The following is an 18,828-nucleotide window of genomic DNA, read 5'->3' as shown; positions in this document are numbered from 1 at the left end:
AGTATGCAGATTAGAAGAGGATGTGAAATGGCATTTTACATGGTGGTGGTGGTGGTGAATTGCCGTCCACTCAGTTCCAACTCATAGCGATCCTGCATAGGGTTTCTGAGGAGTAGATGGCGAGTTTGAACCACCAACCTTGTGGTTCAAACCCAACTTTGTGGTCCTGTGTTTATCCTACAGCTCCATACCAGGACTCCTTACATGGTCTACACACAGGATCTGCAAGGTTGGTGGTTCAAGCTCACCAGTCACTCCTGGGAAACCCTCTACAGGCTATGAGTCGGAACCAACTCCGTGGTACTTAACAACAACTAAGGAGTGACTGAGCTTGAACTGCCGACCTTGCATTTTTCAGTCCAGTACTTATTCAACAGAGCCACTGAACTCAATTTATAGGTTAAGTGCTGTCAAGTGGTTCTGACTCATAGCAAACCTGAATGTTTCCAAGGAGTGGCTGGTGAGTGAACCACCGACCTTGTGGCCAAGTGCTTATCCTATAGCACCACACCAGGAGGACGTTGTCATCGTGTGCCATGGAGTTGTTTCCAACTCACAGCGACCCTGTGTAGGGTTTCCAAGGCTGCACATCTTTACAGGAGTAGAATGCCTCATCTTCCATGGAACAGCTGGTAGTTTCAAACTGCTGACCTTAAGGTTTGCAGCCCAATTTGTAACTACTACCCTTCCAGCTCCTTACACCAGGAGGTGGTGGTGGTTGTTAGGTGCCATCAACTCTTAGCAACCCTATGCACAACAGAACGAAACACTGCCCTGCCTGGTCCTGGGCAAACTCAACTGTTTCCACGCTTGAATCCATTGATGCTGCCACCTTTCCAATACGTCTCACTGGGGGTCTCTTTATTCTCAGACCCTCCCCACATTACCAAACATGACATCCTTCTCCAGTGACTGGTCCCTCCTGACACCATGTTCGAAGTATCAGAGACGTAGTTTGGTCATGCTGGCCTCCAAGGAGCACTCTGGCTGCACTTCTTCCAAAACAGATCTGTTGGTTCTTTTGGCAGCCCATGGCACTTTCAATATTCTCCAACACCTTAACTCAAAAGCATCAATTCTTCTATGGTCTTCCTTATCCACTGTCCAGCTTTCACATGCCTATGAGATTATTGAAAATGCCATGGCTTGGGTCAGGTGCACTTTAGTCCTCAAGCTAACATCTTTGCTCTTCAACACTTAAAAAGGTCTTGTGCAGCAGATTTGCCTAATGCAATACATCATTTGATCTCTTGACTGCTGCTTCCGTTGAGTGTTGATAGTTGATCCAAGAAGAATGAAGTCCTTGACAACTTCAATCTTTTCTCCAAGAAGAATGAAGTCCGTGACAACTGCAATCTTTTTGCCATTGACAGGAATGTTATTGATCCAGTGATGAGGATTTTTGTTTTTTTGACATTGAGATGCGATCCATACTGAAGGCTGTGGTCTTTAATCTTCAATCAGTAACTATTTTAAGTCCCCTTCACTCTCAGTAAGCAAAGTTGTATCATCTGCATATCGCAGGTTGTTGCCACATTTTTCGTCATATAACCTGATGGCCACATTTTTCGTCATATAACCCAACTTCTCGTATTATTTTCTCAGCATACAGGTTTGAGTAAGTACAGTGAGAGAATACAACCCTGTCACACACCTTTCTTAATTTTAAGCCAATCAGTGTTCCCAAGTTCTGTTGGAACAACTGCCTCTTGGTGCATGTACAGATTACTCATGAGCACAATTAAGTGTTCCAGAATACTCATACTTTGCTATGTCCATTCCATCAATTCTTGGAGCCTTGTTCTTTGGCAATTCCTTCAATGCACCTTGGACTTCTTCCTTCATTATCATTGGCTCTTGGTCATATGCTACCTCTTGAAATGGTTGAACATTAACCATTTCCTTCTGGTACAATGACTCTGTGTATTTCTTCCATCTTTTGATGCTTTCTACATCATTCAATAATGTGCCCAGAGAATCCTTCAATCACGAAAATCGAGGCTTGTCAAGAAATTTGGAAGACAGCTACCTGGCTAACCAAGTGGAAGAGATCCATATTTTGCCCATTCCAAAGACAAGTGACCCAACAGAATATGGAAATCACTGGACAGTATCACTAATAATCACATGCAAGCAAAATTTGCTGAAGATAAAATTCTAAAGTGTTTGCAACAATACACAGATTTAGAACTGCTAGAAATTCAAGTAGGGTTCTAGGGAATACAGTTGATGTCATTTGGATCTTGGCTGAAAGCAGAGGATAATCTGAGCTGGATTATATGACGAAAAACATGGCATCAGGATTGAAGACTCAGGAACCACCACCAATATGTAGGTAATACAACCATGCTTGTTGGAAGCTAAGAGGACTTAAAAGTGCTCAAGAGCAAAGTTGTCAGTTTGAGGACTAAGGTGTGTCTGACCCAAACTGTGATATTCATTTGCCTTTATATGCATGTGAAAATTGTACAGTGTATAAGTAAGACTGTAGAAGAATCGATGCATTTGCATTTTGGTATTGGAGAATGTTAAAAGTACCATGGGCTTCCAGAAGAACAAACAAATCTGTGTTGGAAAAAGTACAGCCAGAGTGTTCCTTAGAAGTCATGTCAACAGGACAGACCTGGGTAAAGGACATCATGCTCACTTGGTAAAGTGGAGGGTTAGCAAAAAAGATGACCCCAATGAGATAATGCACAGTTGGCAGCAAAAATGATTGTGAGGATGGTGCAGAACTGGCCAATGTTTTGTTCTGTTGTACATAAAGGTAGCTGAGTTGGAACTGACTCGACACCTAACAACAACAACAAAAATCAAGACAACGTATATGATTATAGTGTCTTGTAGCTGTGGGTTAATGCACTGGACTGAAAAGTACAAGGTAGATGGTTCAAACGCACCAGCCACCCCTCGGAAACCCTGTACAGGGTCACTATGGGCTGGAACTGACCCGATGGCACTTAAAAACAACAATGTACTCAAGAATGTTGAGAAGCAATCAAGAAACACTGTGGGAGAATGGACATACAGAATATATATGGCATTTTGATTCTGGTTTCCAGAAATTAGTAAACTTGTCGAACACACAAGCAAAATGCTGCAACATTTTAACATTTAGTTGTAAGAAAGTAAGGATTACATTCCCATAAGGCCATTTTCTGGTTCCCATGCCCCTTTTTCAGAGAGGTGGGAGTGGGACTGAGGTTAGAACTTTAACCTGGGAGCCAGAAAATTAATTTCATTTCTAGGTCTTCCACTGACTAGCTGAGCTGAGACTGGTAGTCAAACATAGTCCAAAGTTTTTCTGAACTTTTAAGTTTCTTCACTTGTAATAAAGAGAATAGACCCCAAATCTTTAAAGCCCCAATCTGAATTTCAAAAACAATTTCGGTACTGCTGCACTGTTCAAAAATATTTCTGGAACTGATTCCCTAGCTAGTCTTATAAAGTACTCAAGAAAACTAGTGTGAATTTTATAGTCACATTTCATTTTGTACCAAATATGGCATTGCCTAGAGCTTGACTTAAAATCAATTTGTTAACCTCAAATGACTTAGCTATTTCTAAAACTAAAATCTTCAACCAGGAAATATGTCTCTATTAAGTATGTTTAAAATTCAGGTTTTGTTCCAATAAGCAGTTCAAAGTATTTTTAACAATGGTAGCATTGTTGTCATCAGCATGTATAGCTTCCTAAAAGTGATTTCTTTAAAGGGTCGGGGCACATTAATACAGTATTACTGTTTTAATATTCATCCTAGAGATTTTTTTAATGTCCAAAAAAGGCTTTAGAATTGATGAAACAGCAATATGCAGAGTGTTTGTTATACTTAAATGGTGTGTCTTCACCTGGCTTTCTTTTTCCATTTAACATTCTAGAAAAGCATAGGCTAACACACAGATCCTTAAATGCTATAAAGTGTTCCTTACTGAAGCTATAAGGCAAATTTTGAAGTAGGAATGCCAGGTTTGCAACCCCGAAACATTAGGATGGTATGTGGTGTGGGCAACAGGGTTTTTTGTAACTTCCCATGTGATTCAGTGTGCAGCCGACATTGGGACAGTGGAGAATTCACTAGAAGTGAGTTCTCAGAGACAAAGGGCAGGGAGGATGGAAGAGGAAGGTTTTTTACAAAGTATCACAAATAGGACTGGGGACTAAGGTAAAATGTCTAGGATGACTCTTGGGTTTCTTCTGGCTTGAGTAATAAATGGGTTGTTGGAAATGTCTTTTACTGAGCTAAGGAAATAGAACAGACATGAGGAAGACAGTTCAGCTGGGCATTCATAAGGAGTTGACCAGCAGACAACCAACCCATCAAAGAAAAGGTTTAGGCTGATAGTAAATAGCCAAAGGCATGGGAGGACTTCTGGCGGACTGAGCAGACATGGACTGTCTAAACAAACACATGAGAGCCAACCTACCAGCCACTCCTCAAGAGAAAAATGAGATTTTCTGCTTCCAGGTAAACTATGGCCCAGATATCCGAGCAAAAGAATTATAGACGTATATTCGAAACTTAATACACCTCAAGATACTCAATCCCAGTGAAGGGTTTGGGATAGGAAGTGGGAAGGGTGTGTACCACTTTGAAACAGTGATGATTATGGGGCTAGAGGGCAGACACATGTTAATACAGGTGACAGGATAGACAATATAGAAGAGGGAGGTTTGCAGAGGAAAGATGAAGGTAAAGGGAGACAGAGAAGAATGCAATAGTTAAGTGAATAGAGTGTAAATGCTATTTACATGCGACTGCAAACATATGATGAAGCAAAGTATACAATTTGTTGAATGTAAAACTGATGATCTGCTCTGTAAACCTTCACGATAAAGTTTAAAGATGAAATTAACAATTATGTTAAAGTTAAATCAATAGTTAACAGAAGCACTGTACTGTTAACTACAAGGTTGGCAGTTCAAACCCACCAGCTACTCCTTGAAAATTCCATGCAGGGTCAGAGTTGAAACCTATTTGATGGCACTTAAAAACAGCTTATGCTGATTCTAAATTCTTAATTTACTAATTTATTTAATCCTAATAATCCTATGAGGGGAAAACAAAACAAAACAACACGTAGACAGAAACTTGGCAAGTAGTAACATTAATGAAATGCTAGAGTAAATTGTGGAGTCCTGGTGTGGGGCTGTAGGATAAGCACTGGGATCACATGGTCGGTTTGAACCGTAAAGTCAGCAGATGAAATTCACTAGCCGCTCTTTAGAAAGCCTATATGGTTGCTAGGAGTTGGATTCGACCTGACGCGACTTAACAACAAAGTAAAAGGGAGTCAAGCAGACTATGAAGAGTTGGCCAGGCGGTAGTAAACTAGAAAAGGGTGTCATGATACCCAAAGGAAATTTTTAATTACTATGTAAGCTATAACATGAGAAGATGAAGTGTCTGATATGACATTTGGGTTGCTGGAGACCTCAGTGAGGCCTGTTTTGACAGAAATGACAATCTGAGGCTATTAACTGAAGAGATAAGGAAGTGCAGAAGGCAAGAACATGCAGAGTACAGGTGGGAGGAGGGCAGGTGGGCAAAGATGGATGCTGGAAATGAGAAGCTCTGTGAAGTATTCACAGCTCTCTGTAAAGAGATGGTGGTGATGATTATATGCCACTAAGGCAGTTCTTACTCAGTGACCCTTACAGAGTGGCTGGTAGATTCACACTACTGACATTGCGGTTAGCAGCCCAGCTCATAATCTACTTACACTCCCAGGGCTCTCAGTAATTTGTTGAAAAGATAATACAGCCTAAGTTAAAGGCTGGAATCGTTGCTGGAAAATGATCTGAAGCATATGGAAAGACCACTGGTAATTGTTTAAAGGCATGGAGAACATCAACCACTGGTTATGTGTTTTTCTCACTGATGTGTAGGACACAAAAACCAGATATATGGTTAGACTGATTTACAGTGTGGAAGGATTGAGATTAAAAGCCAAACCACTGCATAATTTCAGTTAGCAGAAAACAATGATTGTCAACTTATCTACACTTCAGAATAAGGTGTACTTATTCTGAAAGAGATGCAGAAAACTTTTCACACCAAGTGGTGGAGGAAGCTAGGTAGGCATGACTTGCTTAACTTCTCAAGAATCAATTAAAATATAACATAAGAATTATTCACTTACTATGTATCCGTAACCCATGAGTTTAATTCTTAACCATTATGTTACCAAAAGCAATGAGTGTTTTGAGTGTCTAATGTGCTCAGAATTTGGAGACAACAGGTATGGTTTATCTTTGCCTTAAGAGAGTATTGTGGAAACCATTACAAAACAAAATCACAGTGCAAACAATAACAATACAATTAAGTGTAAAGCACAAATTTTTGAAATCTGAACCGAAATTGGATAATAATCTACTAGTGTTTTCAAGATATGTTTATGTGAAAGATGATTAAAGTTGTAGCTATAAAAACCTTAGCAGACTTAGGTAGCAGACTTTATAGTATCTGGATCAAGGGGTCCTGAAGTGACACAAACAGTAAGTACTGCAACTCTGCTGCAACCCAGCCAGAGGCACCTCAGAGGACAGGCCTGGAGATCTGCTTCAGAATGTCACCGCCTTGAAAACCTCTGGGGCGGTTTTACTCTGCACATACGGGGAGGAGGGGGGTATCCATGAATTGGAATGAATTTGATAACTAAGAACAACAATATGCCAACTACACAATAAGGGCAAGAAAATATTAAGTATCAACTCATCTTAATTTCTAAACAATATGGAAAAAGACCACTTTTCTTTGTAGTATAAAGAGCATTAAAATGTAGAGCCACAGGACTTGTACATAAAATTAGGAACTTACTTAATCCCGCTGGTACCTCAATTTCCTTTTCTGTAAAAGGGATAGAGTCTTACCCTATGTGCAAATTATGTGCACGTATATACTGTGCATAGTGTGCACAAGAAATAACATGCTGGGGGGTGGAGGCCTGAAGTTTGTGAAAACTGTAACGAGTGAGTTATTTGTTAAAAATGCAGTAATACTTATTCTTTCTAACCCTTAAAAGATTGCCTGAGAAACAAATGGTCTAATTTGAAAGTTTCATAAATATAAACTCTTAAGTGTGGCCAACTAAATGACTAAATTCATTATAGTAAGTAGAATGTTAAGTAGTTCATGACAACAATTAGGAAGTGGTCACATACAAATATTTGGCAAATATTAATTAAGGAACAAAACTGAAGTATAATTTCTTCACACAGTAGTTGAGAAGGGGAAACAGAATTTCTGTTACTTTTGAACTAAGATCATCTCCACACTGGCTTTTGATTATCATAAATATCACCAGAGACCAAAACACAAGATAAATTTCATTTCTATATTTTCAGAAAACCTACTTGAATACACTTTGAAACAAGAGTACAACAAAATAGAATATACTTCAAATGTTGAATATACAAACTATTATAGTTCAAATCTGAACACTGGTACTTTCCCTCTTATTAAACTTCAACTAAAAAGAAAAAAAGGAAAAAAAAAAAAGAAAAAAAACCTCCAGGTTTGAGAGTTACCTGACACAAATTTCATGCTGAGCCTGAACTTCCAAGTGACAGTGGAACTGAAACTGATATGTCTACACAGATGCCAGGGCTAAGTGAGTGACATAGGCATGTTACAGCAAAAGGCCAGAGGCGACTTCATTTGTCCACAATGAAGAAAACTGACAGACTTAAACTACCATATAAAATGTTACATGTAAATTCTATAACAATACTGTGCTAGGTACAAGATTTTTAAAATTTTTCTTTTAATAAAAAAGCTTTACACAAACAAGCCATTAGCTTATTTCAAGAAAGAAAACCGAAAATTAGTCTAAGGCCTTTGTTTTAAATCAGCTTAAGCTATATGATATAAAAAAATCGCACTAGATCTTTTTGCTATCCTCTTTCTGAAGCTTTTGGATCCATTCTTCAATTCACATTCTAAAATACCTATATTAGCAGAGTCTTCACATAGCACCAGTTAAGTGAATACTGTGCGAACACAGTAATAATTGCTGGTATGCATATAAAATGCATCAAAAATTGCTATATGTAACAATGAGCTCACCCGCCCAACCCTCCCCCAGTGAAAACTATGTAACCTCTTACAGAATTTTAGTGTTCCAAGTCTTAGTGTAACTTGATATTGTAGTGAGCTGCTTGGTCCCTTGCAATCCTTTTTCTACTGATGGGTTCAGTTGTTTCCCATAGTAAGAGGCAGTTTTCTGTCAGCATCTCAGTATGTAGTTCATTTCCCACTGAAACATGGGCTAGGTAATTTACTTCCAGTAAGTGTGATTGTTTCCTTATATGCCTTAAAAATGTTTTAAAGTCTTCTTTTGACTTTTCCTGATGACAAGTCAGTACTGTTGAGCCAACTACCAACAGTCCATGTAGAGTTGCTATTTTATTTCTCACATGTCACTAGTCCTTCTGTTTTCATAGTTACAGGAAGGGCAATAGCTGAAGGCGCACTGACCACCACTACGTGGGTCACTGTCTTATTTCCATCTGCTGGTTTCTCATCTTGTACCAGCTGCAGAGTTTTCACATCATGCTCCTGCTTTTTTGCCACTGCTTCCGATTTAACCTCTGGCCCTTTGATGACAGCACTGATAACTCGGGGAGGAGTCTGGCCAGATGCCTGCTGGGTAGGCACTGATAGTCTCATTACAGGTGCACCGTGGGCTAGTGAAACAGGGGTAAGTGCTCGCACAGCCAATGGCGTTCCAACAATGTTAATACTCCCTGATCCAGTCAGACTAGACTTTGTCTGCAGTTGACACTGTGCAAGTTGTGTAGCTGGGATGGTAATAATTTTGGCAGGCTGCATGGTGATTTTGTCTCCACTTTCAGTAGAGGCTGGCATCACAGTAGGGATTGTCTGAATGACTACCTTTGGAGAGGTTGCTGTTGTTGGACTAGTACTGGTGATTAATGGTGCACCTGCATTCACTGACTGGACTGCCACAGTTGAAATTTTCTGACCCAATGATGTCATTACAACAGGTACTTGCATTGCCACACGAACTGTCCTAGTAGGAAGAAAAAAAGTTGATTAGAAAATTAGAAAACTATTCTATTAAAGCAAAAAGATGAATGAACGGACACTCAAAATGTACAAAACTGGTGCCCCCAAATTTTACAAATATACTGACAACCCTTGAAATTTACAATGAAAAATACCACAAAATATTAAAAAACTAAGCATATATTAAAACTCTACCTAACAAAAACCGTAAAGACCAAATTAGTTAAGTATCAAAACAGACATTTAAAATACTCATTTCCAAAGTCTTGCCAAATATGGGTTCTTAGAATGCTTATTTTTTTAAAAGAGACATTTTTAGCAGGGAACCTTCTAGAAGATGAACACAACATTACAATTAATGGTTTGCCTCACCTTGGAGCTGCTGTGGCTGATACAGATGCTGTGGTAGTAGGAGACCTGGATGAAGCATCATGACCCGGGGAAGTGAGATTCACAACTCTAGGTACACCCTTCTCTGCTCTGGAACAGTTGAGAGGAGATGAATTTTTCCCACCACGTACAGAGGTTGCTGCTTTCAGGAGACTTTCTGCAGACAGTGACACTCGTTCTAATGACTTTTCATCAGTTGCTGCTGTTAAATCTTCATGACAGGTTTCACTTTTGTCATCGTCTATGACCACTATATTTTTGGGCATATCCTTGAACTGATATACAAGCCTCTGTCCTTCAACCTTTGCAAGAATCCCCCTTTGGTAGTAATACCTGCAAACAGAAAAATTACTTAACAAATGATTTTATCACTTTGTTTGTAATCAAAGTACATTATTTTTCTCTTTTTTATCTGGTTTTGTACAAATTCTAATTTTGGATATAAAAGCCAAAATTTTATCCTCTTAAGTCCCATTCTTTAAGATATGAAATGTGTTCTAGGCAGAACTCTAAAGCCAATACAATAACTAGTTTTCAACTCTAATATCCCTAAGATTCTACTGGACTCAGGCCTTTTAGTTTAATCATGTTTCTATTTTCTGTGCATCTTAGAAACATGACAGCCTGGCAAGGACAATAAAAGCATCTCCCTCCTCAAACAAAAAAAAATGAATTGTGAACTAATTGTAAAAATAATAAATCGTACACATTAGTCAGCTTATTCTTAAAAGTAAATTTTCATAAATTATGCAGTAGGGAAACTGATATTGTATCATTCTATCAAATAACCAGTTATCTACATACCTCGGATAACACCACTATAACTCAAATGTAATACAAAGCAATACTAATGCTATTAAGAATAAAAAAGAATCAAATTGGCCAGCTTGTGGACTTTTTCTACTCTTGAGGTCAGTGGCTATACTGCCTACAACGTAAAGAAAAACCCATGTAGAATAGACACTAGCAAGCATTCACTTATTTTCCCATAAAAGATGAAAAGGAAGGAGCTCTTACTGTCTGAATTATGCAAAACACTAAGGATCTGAGACCCGTAAAGCAAATAAAATTATTTACTTAACAAACATTTGCTTTGTTAAAGGAAAAAATTTAACCTGACTACAGAGTATTTCAAGGATCTCTGGTAGTGTAGTGATTACAAATTGGGCTGCTAATCTCACAGTCAGTAGTTCGAAACTACTAGCTATTCCATGGGACAACTATTAGGCTTTCTGCTCCCATAAAGATTTACAGCCTCAGAAACCCTACACAGGGTCGCTATGAGTTGGAACCAACTCCACAGCACATTAACAACAGAGTATTTCACTGACCGTTGGTAGAAATTCAGTTCCGATTTACACACAGGTTATTATATGGGAAACAATCTATTATGTGGGAAAAAAGTCCCTTAGCTAGCTCTAAAAACCCACTGACATGCAGTCAATTCTGACTTAAGAGTGACCTAATAGGACAGAGTGGAACTGCTCCTTCAGGTGTCCAAGGCTGTAAATCTGTACAGGAACAGACAGTTTCATCTTTCTCCTGCAGAGAGCAGCTGGTTTAAACAGGCTAACAACTTTGTGGGGTAGCAGCCCAACATGTAATCCACTATGCCACCAGGGCTTAGTGGAGATGGATTTGTGGGATATGTGAATACTGTCGCATAAATGATATGTTCACTTACAAGCATCCTTCATTATGAAATACCCAATACAATGAAAGAGTTTTGTGCATTTTCCAAACTCTATCCAAACTGATGACATACAAAAGTTTCTATCAATTTAAATATATTTCAAGCACACTTGCAAATGTTATAAAGCAAATAAGCAAAGTGCAAACTCTTTTCCATTTGTGTTTCTTTTTTTAAAAGTCCTAACAATTTGAAGAAACAGTCCTAAATAAAAAAACACATTGGTGGGAGAAAGGAGGTGTAGGATTTTCAATTGTCATTTACATTTTAGACATCTAACTCCATGTAACTCAACTCATCTACTCCATATCCAAGAAGCAATTCTACAATGTCACTAAAAGTTAAATATTGTAATAAAGATGATATTTACACTTTATGGCTAATAAATAACAAATATGTAAATTTGGTTTGATTACTAACATAAATGTGTTCTTACCTCAAAGCTCGTCCCATAGTTTCATAGTTCATGTCTGGTTTGTTCTTATGCTTTCCCCAAAGCTTGGAGACAGCCTTTGAATCCACAAGCTTGAATATGCCTTTTTCTCTCTGAGTCCACTTAATATACCGAGGACAAGTATTTTTATCTTGAAGTAGATCTAAAAGAAACTCCCACAAATAGATTGTGTTTCCTTTAAAAGCAAAGAGAAAACAATGATAGGAACTGATTATGAATTCAACATAATTAAAACCCGAACATTTAATACAAAGTAATTTTATTTTTAACATAATCCTAAATGTACTTCTTTTTAGAAATTTACCAGCTACTCCAGAGAAGCAGCAATGCCAGAGATGGGGACTCTAGATTCATGGGAAGAGAGGAACTAAGACCTGGTGGCCAGGAGGCAGACTTATAGATTGTGCCCTTTAGAGGTGTAAATTATTATTTATGCCTGAGTGGTTTCTAAAGTGAAAGTGAATAGAGAGAAATACTGTTAACTGATGGTACATGGAGGTGATTATAATCATTGTAATGAAACAAGGTATATGATTTGTTGATTATAGCCTCAGAAATTCTATACAGGGTTACTATGAATTGGAACTGAATCCACAGTACTTAACAACAATGTAGTTGAATTGTCAAAAGTCTTGTGATAGATATGAGGGGGACTTCAGAAAATTTGGAAAAATGGGGTTAAAATACAATGGGCATTGCATTTTTCCATGAGCTTTTTGAAGCCCCCTCATACACAAGGTTGAATCAAAAAGTATTGCTACTTAGGTTCCAGTTCATACACGGTGGTAGCTGTGTGCCTTAAGTCGGTTCTGACTCAGTTACCCTGTATAGGGTTTTCAAGGCTGTAAATCTTTACAGAAACAAAAAAGCTTCATCTTTCTCCCACTGAACACCTGGTGGGTTAGCAGCCCAACTCTTAACCCACATGCATGGGTTTATTCCAAACAAAACATGTTTAACTATGTCTCTGCAAACAGTGATGGCTACAGATCAGTTCTCTCAACTGAGACTTAGACATAGGACAGTCTTGGAGGCATATCAGGAAGAAGTTTTAAGAAAACTGAAAGCTGCACTGGTTAGAAACCACTACCGCCCATACACCTTACAGGCCTGCTCTTGCCCCTCCAGACTTCCTTTTGTTCCCAAAACCTAAAGAACAAAAACAGAGGAGTGGTTAATCTTACAGTCAAGAAACAGTGGACCCTAGGATCATCAAGGGAGAAGCACACAAGCAGAATGTGAGACTTTATCCAGAGATGGGGACTCTAGATTCATGGGAAGAGAGGAACTAAGACCTGGTGGCCAGGAGGCAGACTTAAGATTGTGCCCTTTAGAGGTGTAAATTATTATTTATGCCTGAGTGGTTTCTAAAGTGAAAGTGAATAGAGAGAAATACTGTTAACTGATGGTACATGGAGGTGATTATAATCATTGTAATGAAACAAGGTATATGATTTGTTGAATGTAAAACTGATGATCTGCCCCCCGCCCCATAAACTTGCACTCAATCCACAATAAAAATATAAAAAAGAAAAGAAAAAAAGAGAACATTTCAAAGGAACACAATTTTACTCCTCATGTATGCCAAAACTGCCATTCTGTGATGGTATAAATTGAAAAGTGAAGAATTCTTTGGAGAAAGGTTATGGAGAAGGAAACCATCTTCAGAAGTACATAGACCTAAGTAGAGAATAATATGTCAAGTAACAATTGCTTCACAGATTTTTTTGTTGTTGTTTATAACAGGTTTCTGTGATTTTATAACAATATTTTTAGACATACTCTCTATTTACAACAAAGAGTAGCTACTGTAGAAACTTATGTAAAACTAAAACACTTCATGGGATTCGGTCCCTTGGTTTGGAGGTTAGTTAGAGTTGTGGTTTCACAGGGTGGTGGTGGCTGTTATGTGCCGTGGAGTCAGTTCCAACTCATAGCGACCCTGGTACAGAGTTTCCGAGACTGTAAATCTTTACGGGAGCAGAAAGCCTCATCTTTCTCCAGTGAACAGCTGGTGGTTTTGAAGTGCTGACCCTGAGGTTAGCACCCCGATTCATGGGGTATCCCAGCTAATTGTCGACTGGGGTACTAGTGTTTCTGTTCTGCCTCCTGGTTCATGAGGTCTTAGAGGCTTGCCTGCGGCCATCCCAGGAGGAGCAATTTGTCTCTATTTGCATGGAGCAACAGAAGGAGAGCCAGGAAAAGGAATGTGTGGCTGTCTAAATGAACAAATGCCTCTAATGCCATGAAACCAGAAGAAGTAAATGGTACCAGGCTAGCTATCATTGCTGAATATTTTGATCAAGGATTCTATAGGAAAGTCCTGACTGAAGAAGAGTCAATATGCAATACAGCAGTTCCAAATCTCATGAATAAGGCTTGATAAACCACTGAAACTACTGGCCTGGGATAACCCTTAAACCAAAAGCATCTTCTGAGGTTTACTTTATGACAAAGTAATCATTTCTATCTATATAGGATCAAAATGACAACAACTCGAAAAATTACACAGGAACCTGGAGTTTATGTACGTTACTGAGGTGAAGAAAAACTTGAAAAAGAGTGAGATGGGTTGCACAACTGAAAGAATGTAATCAATGTTCCTGAATTACAGACATGAAGTATTTAATTTCTATGTTCTGCTGTGTATTAACAAAAACAAAAATTATAAACAATCCCCCTCCCTCACCAACAGTATTCATGTGTGTCAGGTTATGATCCTATATCAACTTTTATTAAATTCGGACTTTAGCAAAGACAAAGGTGTAATAGTACAAAATTAACCTAAATAAAGCCTAATTTATTAATTAATGGCGCTCCAGCTACACAGTGGTTAAGCTGCTAGCCATCTGCTTCTGTAAAGATGACAGCCTTGGAACTCTTATAGGGCATTCAGCTCTGTCCTATAGGATTCACTATGAATCAGAATTACAGCAACAAGTGTCAAACTTCATTAATATACACAGATTTAAACTCTGAATATATGAATGTATTGGCCCCATGTTTATGACTATATATTGTTGTTGCTGTTGTTAGGTGCCATCGAGTCCATACTGACCCATAGCGACCTTATGCACAACAGAACGAAACACTGCCTGATTCTGGGCCAACCTCACTATTGTTGCCACGCTTGAGCCCATCAATGCTACCACTTGGCCAATCCCTCTTGCTGGGGGTCTTCCTCTTTTTCTCTGACCCTCCACCTTACCAAACATAATAGTAAGCCCCAAATTCTATGATAAAAAATTCATCAAAACTCACTTATTCATTTTACTGAAAAGGCAAGACATTTGCTTTTAGACATGAGTCCTAAGATTCTCATAAGAAACATATAAGGGGATTTCAAAAAACGGATGTGGGAAAATAGAATTGAAAGATAGTGGACTTCCTCTACAAACTTCCTGAGGTCCTCTCATATTTCTGATTCACCTATGATGAACTCCAAGGTGCATGTCTTACATAATGCAAATGACAGTATAATCATTTAAACATTCTCATATCATTATCCTCTGGACTAAAGCTGCTCCCTCAAAAAATAGATTATTTTTTAAATTCTAAGAATTATTTTCTATTGATCATATCTAGTACTATGAAGATTAAGTCATATTAAAAGGATGTCATTATATACAAACTCTGTTATTATACACATTTGAGCTTCAGTCTTAAAATATGAGCACTTAATAATAGATAGACTAAAAAGTAACTTGGTGATTCCTTAAACTAGTCAAGTATTCATCAAATGTTAATTGCATAACATGAGCTCGGGACCATTCTACTAGCATAATTCAAAATGACAAAATACTTTAATATTAAATATTTTAATATTTCTTTAGAATAAAATATGTATTAATTACCTATTATCCTTAGATGTAGTAAAGGATAGAAACACATTAGAAATCTGGTCCTTGCACTCAAGGAAAATTTACAATTTAGTTGAAAAGGAAACAAAATTTAAATAAATGACAAACAGCATAAGAAAGCTTGAGTTTGAAACAAGTGATATATCACAAAGCAATGCATAATACTTTTTCTAAATGAATAATAGAAAATAACAACTATTAAGTGTCAAGAGTAAAGTAAAATGGGTAAGACATCATACAAAGTCTTAGAAGATAACTAAAATTTGCACAGAAGGAAAGGAAAGAATCTGGACAGGTAAAATATTCTCTTTGTAGCTTCCAGAAGCAGAGGTTCTTAAACTGCAGAAGGAAATGAATCCTGAGAATAACATATGCCATCAATGAGACACCAAGACATCTCTAGACTCCTGTCATCCTTCTATACTTTTCTCAAATCCAGATCTAACTTACAGGCTTTTTGTTGTTTGTTGTTAAGTGCCGTCGAGTCGGTTCCGACCCATAGCGACCCTGTACAGGGTTTCCGAGGGTGTAAATCCTTACGGGAGTAGAAAGCCTCATCTTTCTCCCGCGGAGCGGCTGGTAGTTTCGAACCGCTGACCTTAAGGTTCGCAGCCCGATTCGTAACCACTACGCTACCAGAGCTCCTTTAGTAACATAAATTTAATAGCAATGAATGGTGATTTCAACTGGTAAAAATGGGTTATCACAATGTTTTTCTTCAGTGTTAGGCATAAGTATAAGAGATACCACTAGTGATGTAAATTCTTAAAAAACAAAGCCAAAACAGTAATAATTTAATATTCATGGTGTAGCTTTCTATGGAGTCCTGGTGTGGCACTGTAGGTAAGCACTGGACCAAAAGGTCAGTTTGAATCACAAGGCCCGAAGTTCAAACTCACCAGTTGCTCCTCAGAAACTCTATACAGGGTCGTTATGAGTTGAAACTGACTTGATGACACTTAATAACAACACTGTATAATGTTTAAAATTTTCAATATACACAGAAAAATAACACCTAAGATAAGTGAAATGACCAAAAGACAGAAAAGCAAACAAAGTTCTCCCACATTCACCCCAAATTGAACGATAAGTTCTGAAGAATTAAGAATTCAATTGAATTTTCTGTCTCACTCAAAACCTAAATTTCTTGGAAGACTTACAAGAGATTTTTTTTTACTAGAAACTTAAGAGTTCTGCTTTATAATGATAGAACAAAATTTTATCTAGTAATCCTAAATGTATCCAACCATTTATTAGCAGTTTCAAGACATGAAAGTGACATATTTTGTTATCAATTAGCAAGAACACACCTAAAAATCACTGTTGAAATGTTCCTTGAAATCAACTCATTCAACAAATAAGAATTAAGAACATGACCAGAACTGCTGTTGCTATTTTTGTTTTTAATTAGAATATAACAAATTCTCAAGCAAAAACATGTTTTGTTCAGACTTCTGACTGATACTTATTGACTTAGGAATTAAATTCAGCTTGCCTTGAATCTTGCACTGCCTTCTGTCCATCAGGAATCAAAAACTAGTCTCAATTGTGGTAGAGGTGGTGGCTATGTGCCGGAGTCGCATAGCGACCCTGCTTAAGGTTTCCAAGGCTGTAAATCTTTATGGGAGCAGAAAGCCTCATCTTTCTCCTGTGGAACAGTTGGTAGTTTCACACTGTTGACCTTGAGGTTAGCAATCTGACTCATAACCACAACGTTACCAGAGGTCCTAGTCTCTCTCAACTGTAAAACTCCCTTAATTCTAGGAATCCTGGTGTGGTGATGTGGGTTAATGCGCTAGACTACAAAGCCATTTGAACTGCAAGCTCACCAGCTTCTCTTCAGAAACCCTATACAGGGTTGCTATGGGTCGGAACCAACTTGACGGCACTTAACAACAACAGACTGCAAAGTCGGTGGTTCAGGCTCACCAGCTGCTCCTCAGAAACCTTATACAGAGTCGCTATGGGTTGGAACCAACTTGACGGCACTTAACAAGAACAAAAAACTGGTTCTAAAACTTTGCTTGCTGGAAGTGAAGAGAACTTAAAAGCTTACAGGATTGCATCTCAATGTAAAGAAAACAAAAATCCTCACCAATGGACAACCTTAACCCAATTCACAACAAAAATTTACAAAGAAAAAAAAAATCCAGAAATGTTTGTGCTCTCCTCTAATGAGTCTTTGTAGGGTTGTTATTATTATTAAATGCCGTTGAGTGGGTTCCGACCCATAGTGACCCTCCAGAGGGTTTCCAAGGAGCAACTGGTGAGCTTGAACCACTAATCTTGCAGTTCAAACTGACTTTGCAGTCTAGCACATTAACCCACACCAGGACTCCCTTTTCAGGGTAGCCACAGGTATTTTGAAAGCACAACCCAGACAGTGTTGATACATGTCCTGATTCAAAACTACTTCCAGAGAGAGAATCATGTGCATGTACTAGAAATAACTACCTTACAAATGCCAAAATGTCGTTATCACTAAAAAATTAAATCCCACCTCCAAAAACATCTCTCCCCACCAAATTACCTTTTCCTTCTCTAGGTTTCTTCTTTATACCTAATTCAGGTGACCCATTGGAAATTGGTGATGGCTGGGCCTTTGGTTTTCGGCCAACTGAAAAAATAAGATATTAAAAACATGAAAAATAATAGGAAGCATGATTAACAAACTCTGATAACACATTTATTCCTGAAACTGGGCACTAATCTGCAGATTAAACTTTCACAATTTTAGAGTATAGCAGTTAATCAGGTACTGCTCATCTGTTATTTACATGCTCAGAACCTCAATGTTGCTTAGCAATGGAAACACCCTCGAAGGAAGTTTCTGTTTTCTGTTCTGCAGATTAATAGAAACAGCTTTACCTACCTATTACAAAAGTGCTAATAATTTGAACTCAAATGAGTAAAAGTAAAAAACATGCTATACTTCTCTGAACCAATTTATCATAATTTACATATAAATGCTCAATTTTCCCCATGTCATTGTGCAAGTACATTAAAAAAAAAACAACACTTACAAATAATTTCTTTACATGTTTAGTAAATATCTGCCCTTTCCCTGTTCCTCCTCAGTTCTTCCATAAATCTCCTTCAAACAGACAATACACCAAAAGGCCGGGCTACACTACACTTCTCTTCACAAAAGAAAGCATAAATCAGAAATGTGCTGTATTTGATCCTCGACATTAATGGATGAACACTGGCAGGTGAGAGGAAGTCTCAATAAAAAAGATGAGAACATTCAAAAATACATTATCTTTGCAGGTTAATTATTACTGATTGGGGGCCACTGTCCTACATCTGGAATTTCTGATACTCCCCTACTCTGCATTAGCAGGGGTTATCAAAATCAAAGAATTATCAAGTTAAAGGGCCTTTAATTTATATTTCAAAATGCAT

At 38.0% G+C, this 18,828-nt stretch overlaps 1 protein-coding gene across 3 annotated transcripts in view; it reads right to left on the bottom strand.

The window, feature by feature from the left end:
* Nucleotides 1-8,157: 8,157 nt before the first annotated feature.
* The window catches only part of ELF2 (E74-like factor 2 (ets domain transcription factor)), a 137,401-nt gene continuing 126,730 nt past the window's right edge, over nucleotides 8,158-18,828 (bottom strand). For 2 of the 3 annotated variants that reach the window (XM_006872227.1, XM_006872228.1), the window contains exons 5-8: nucleotides 17,954-18,040; nucleotides 11,546-11,738; nucleotides 9,402-9,752; nucleotides 8,406-9,033 (exon numbers count right to left, since the gene is read on the bottom strand). In XM_006872227.1, coding sequence (XP_006872289.1) covers nucleotides 8,406-9,033; nucleotides 9,402-9,752; nucleotides 11,546-11,738; nucleotides 17,954-18,040 — 1,259 coding nt within the window. Of the gene's footprint in view, nucleotides 9,034-9,401; nucleotides 9,753-11,545; nucleotides 11,739-17,953; nucleotides 18,041-18,828 lie in introns of all 3 variants that reach the window. The other variant, XM_006872229.1, reaches the window with a different exon arrangement.

The sequence above is a fragment of the Chrysochloris asiatica genome, unplaced genomic scaffold (assembly GCF_000296735.1).
Source record: "Chrysochloris asiatica unplaced genomic scaffold, ChrAsi1.0 scaffold00187, whole genome shotgun sequence".
In the NCBI taxonomy this organism is placed as follows: Eukaryota; Metazoa; Chordata; class Mammalia; order Afrosoricida; family Chrysochloridae; genus Chrysochloris; species Chrysochloris asiatica.
This window is presented reverse-complemented; position numbering and strand designations above follow the sequence as displayed.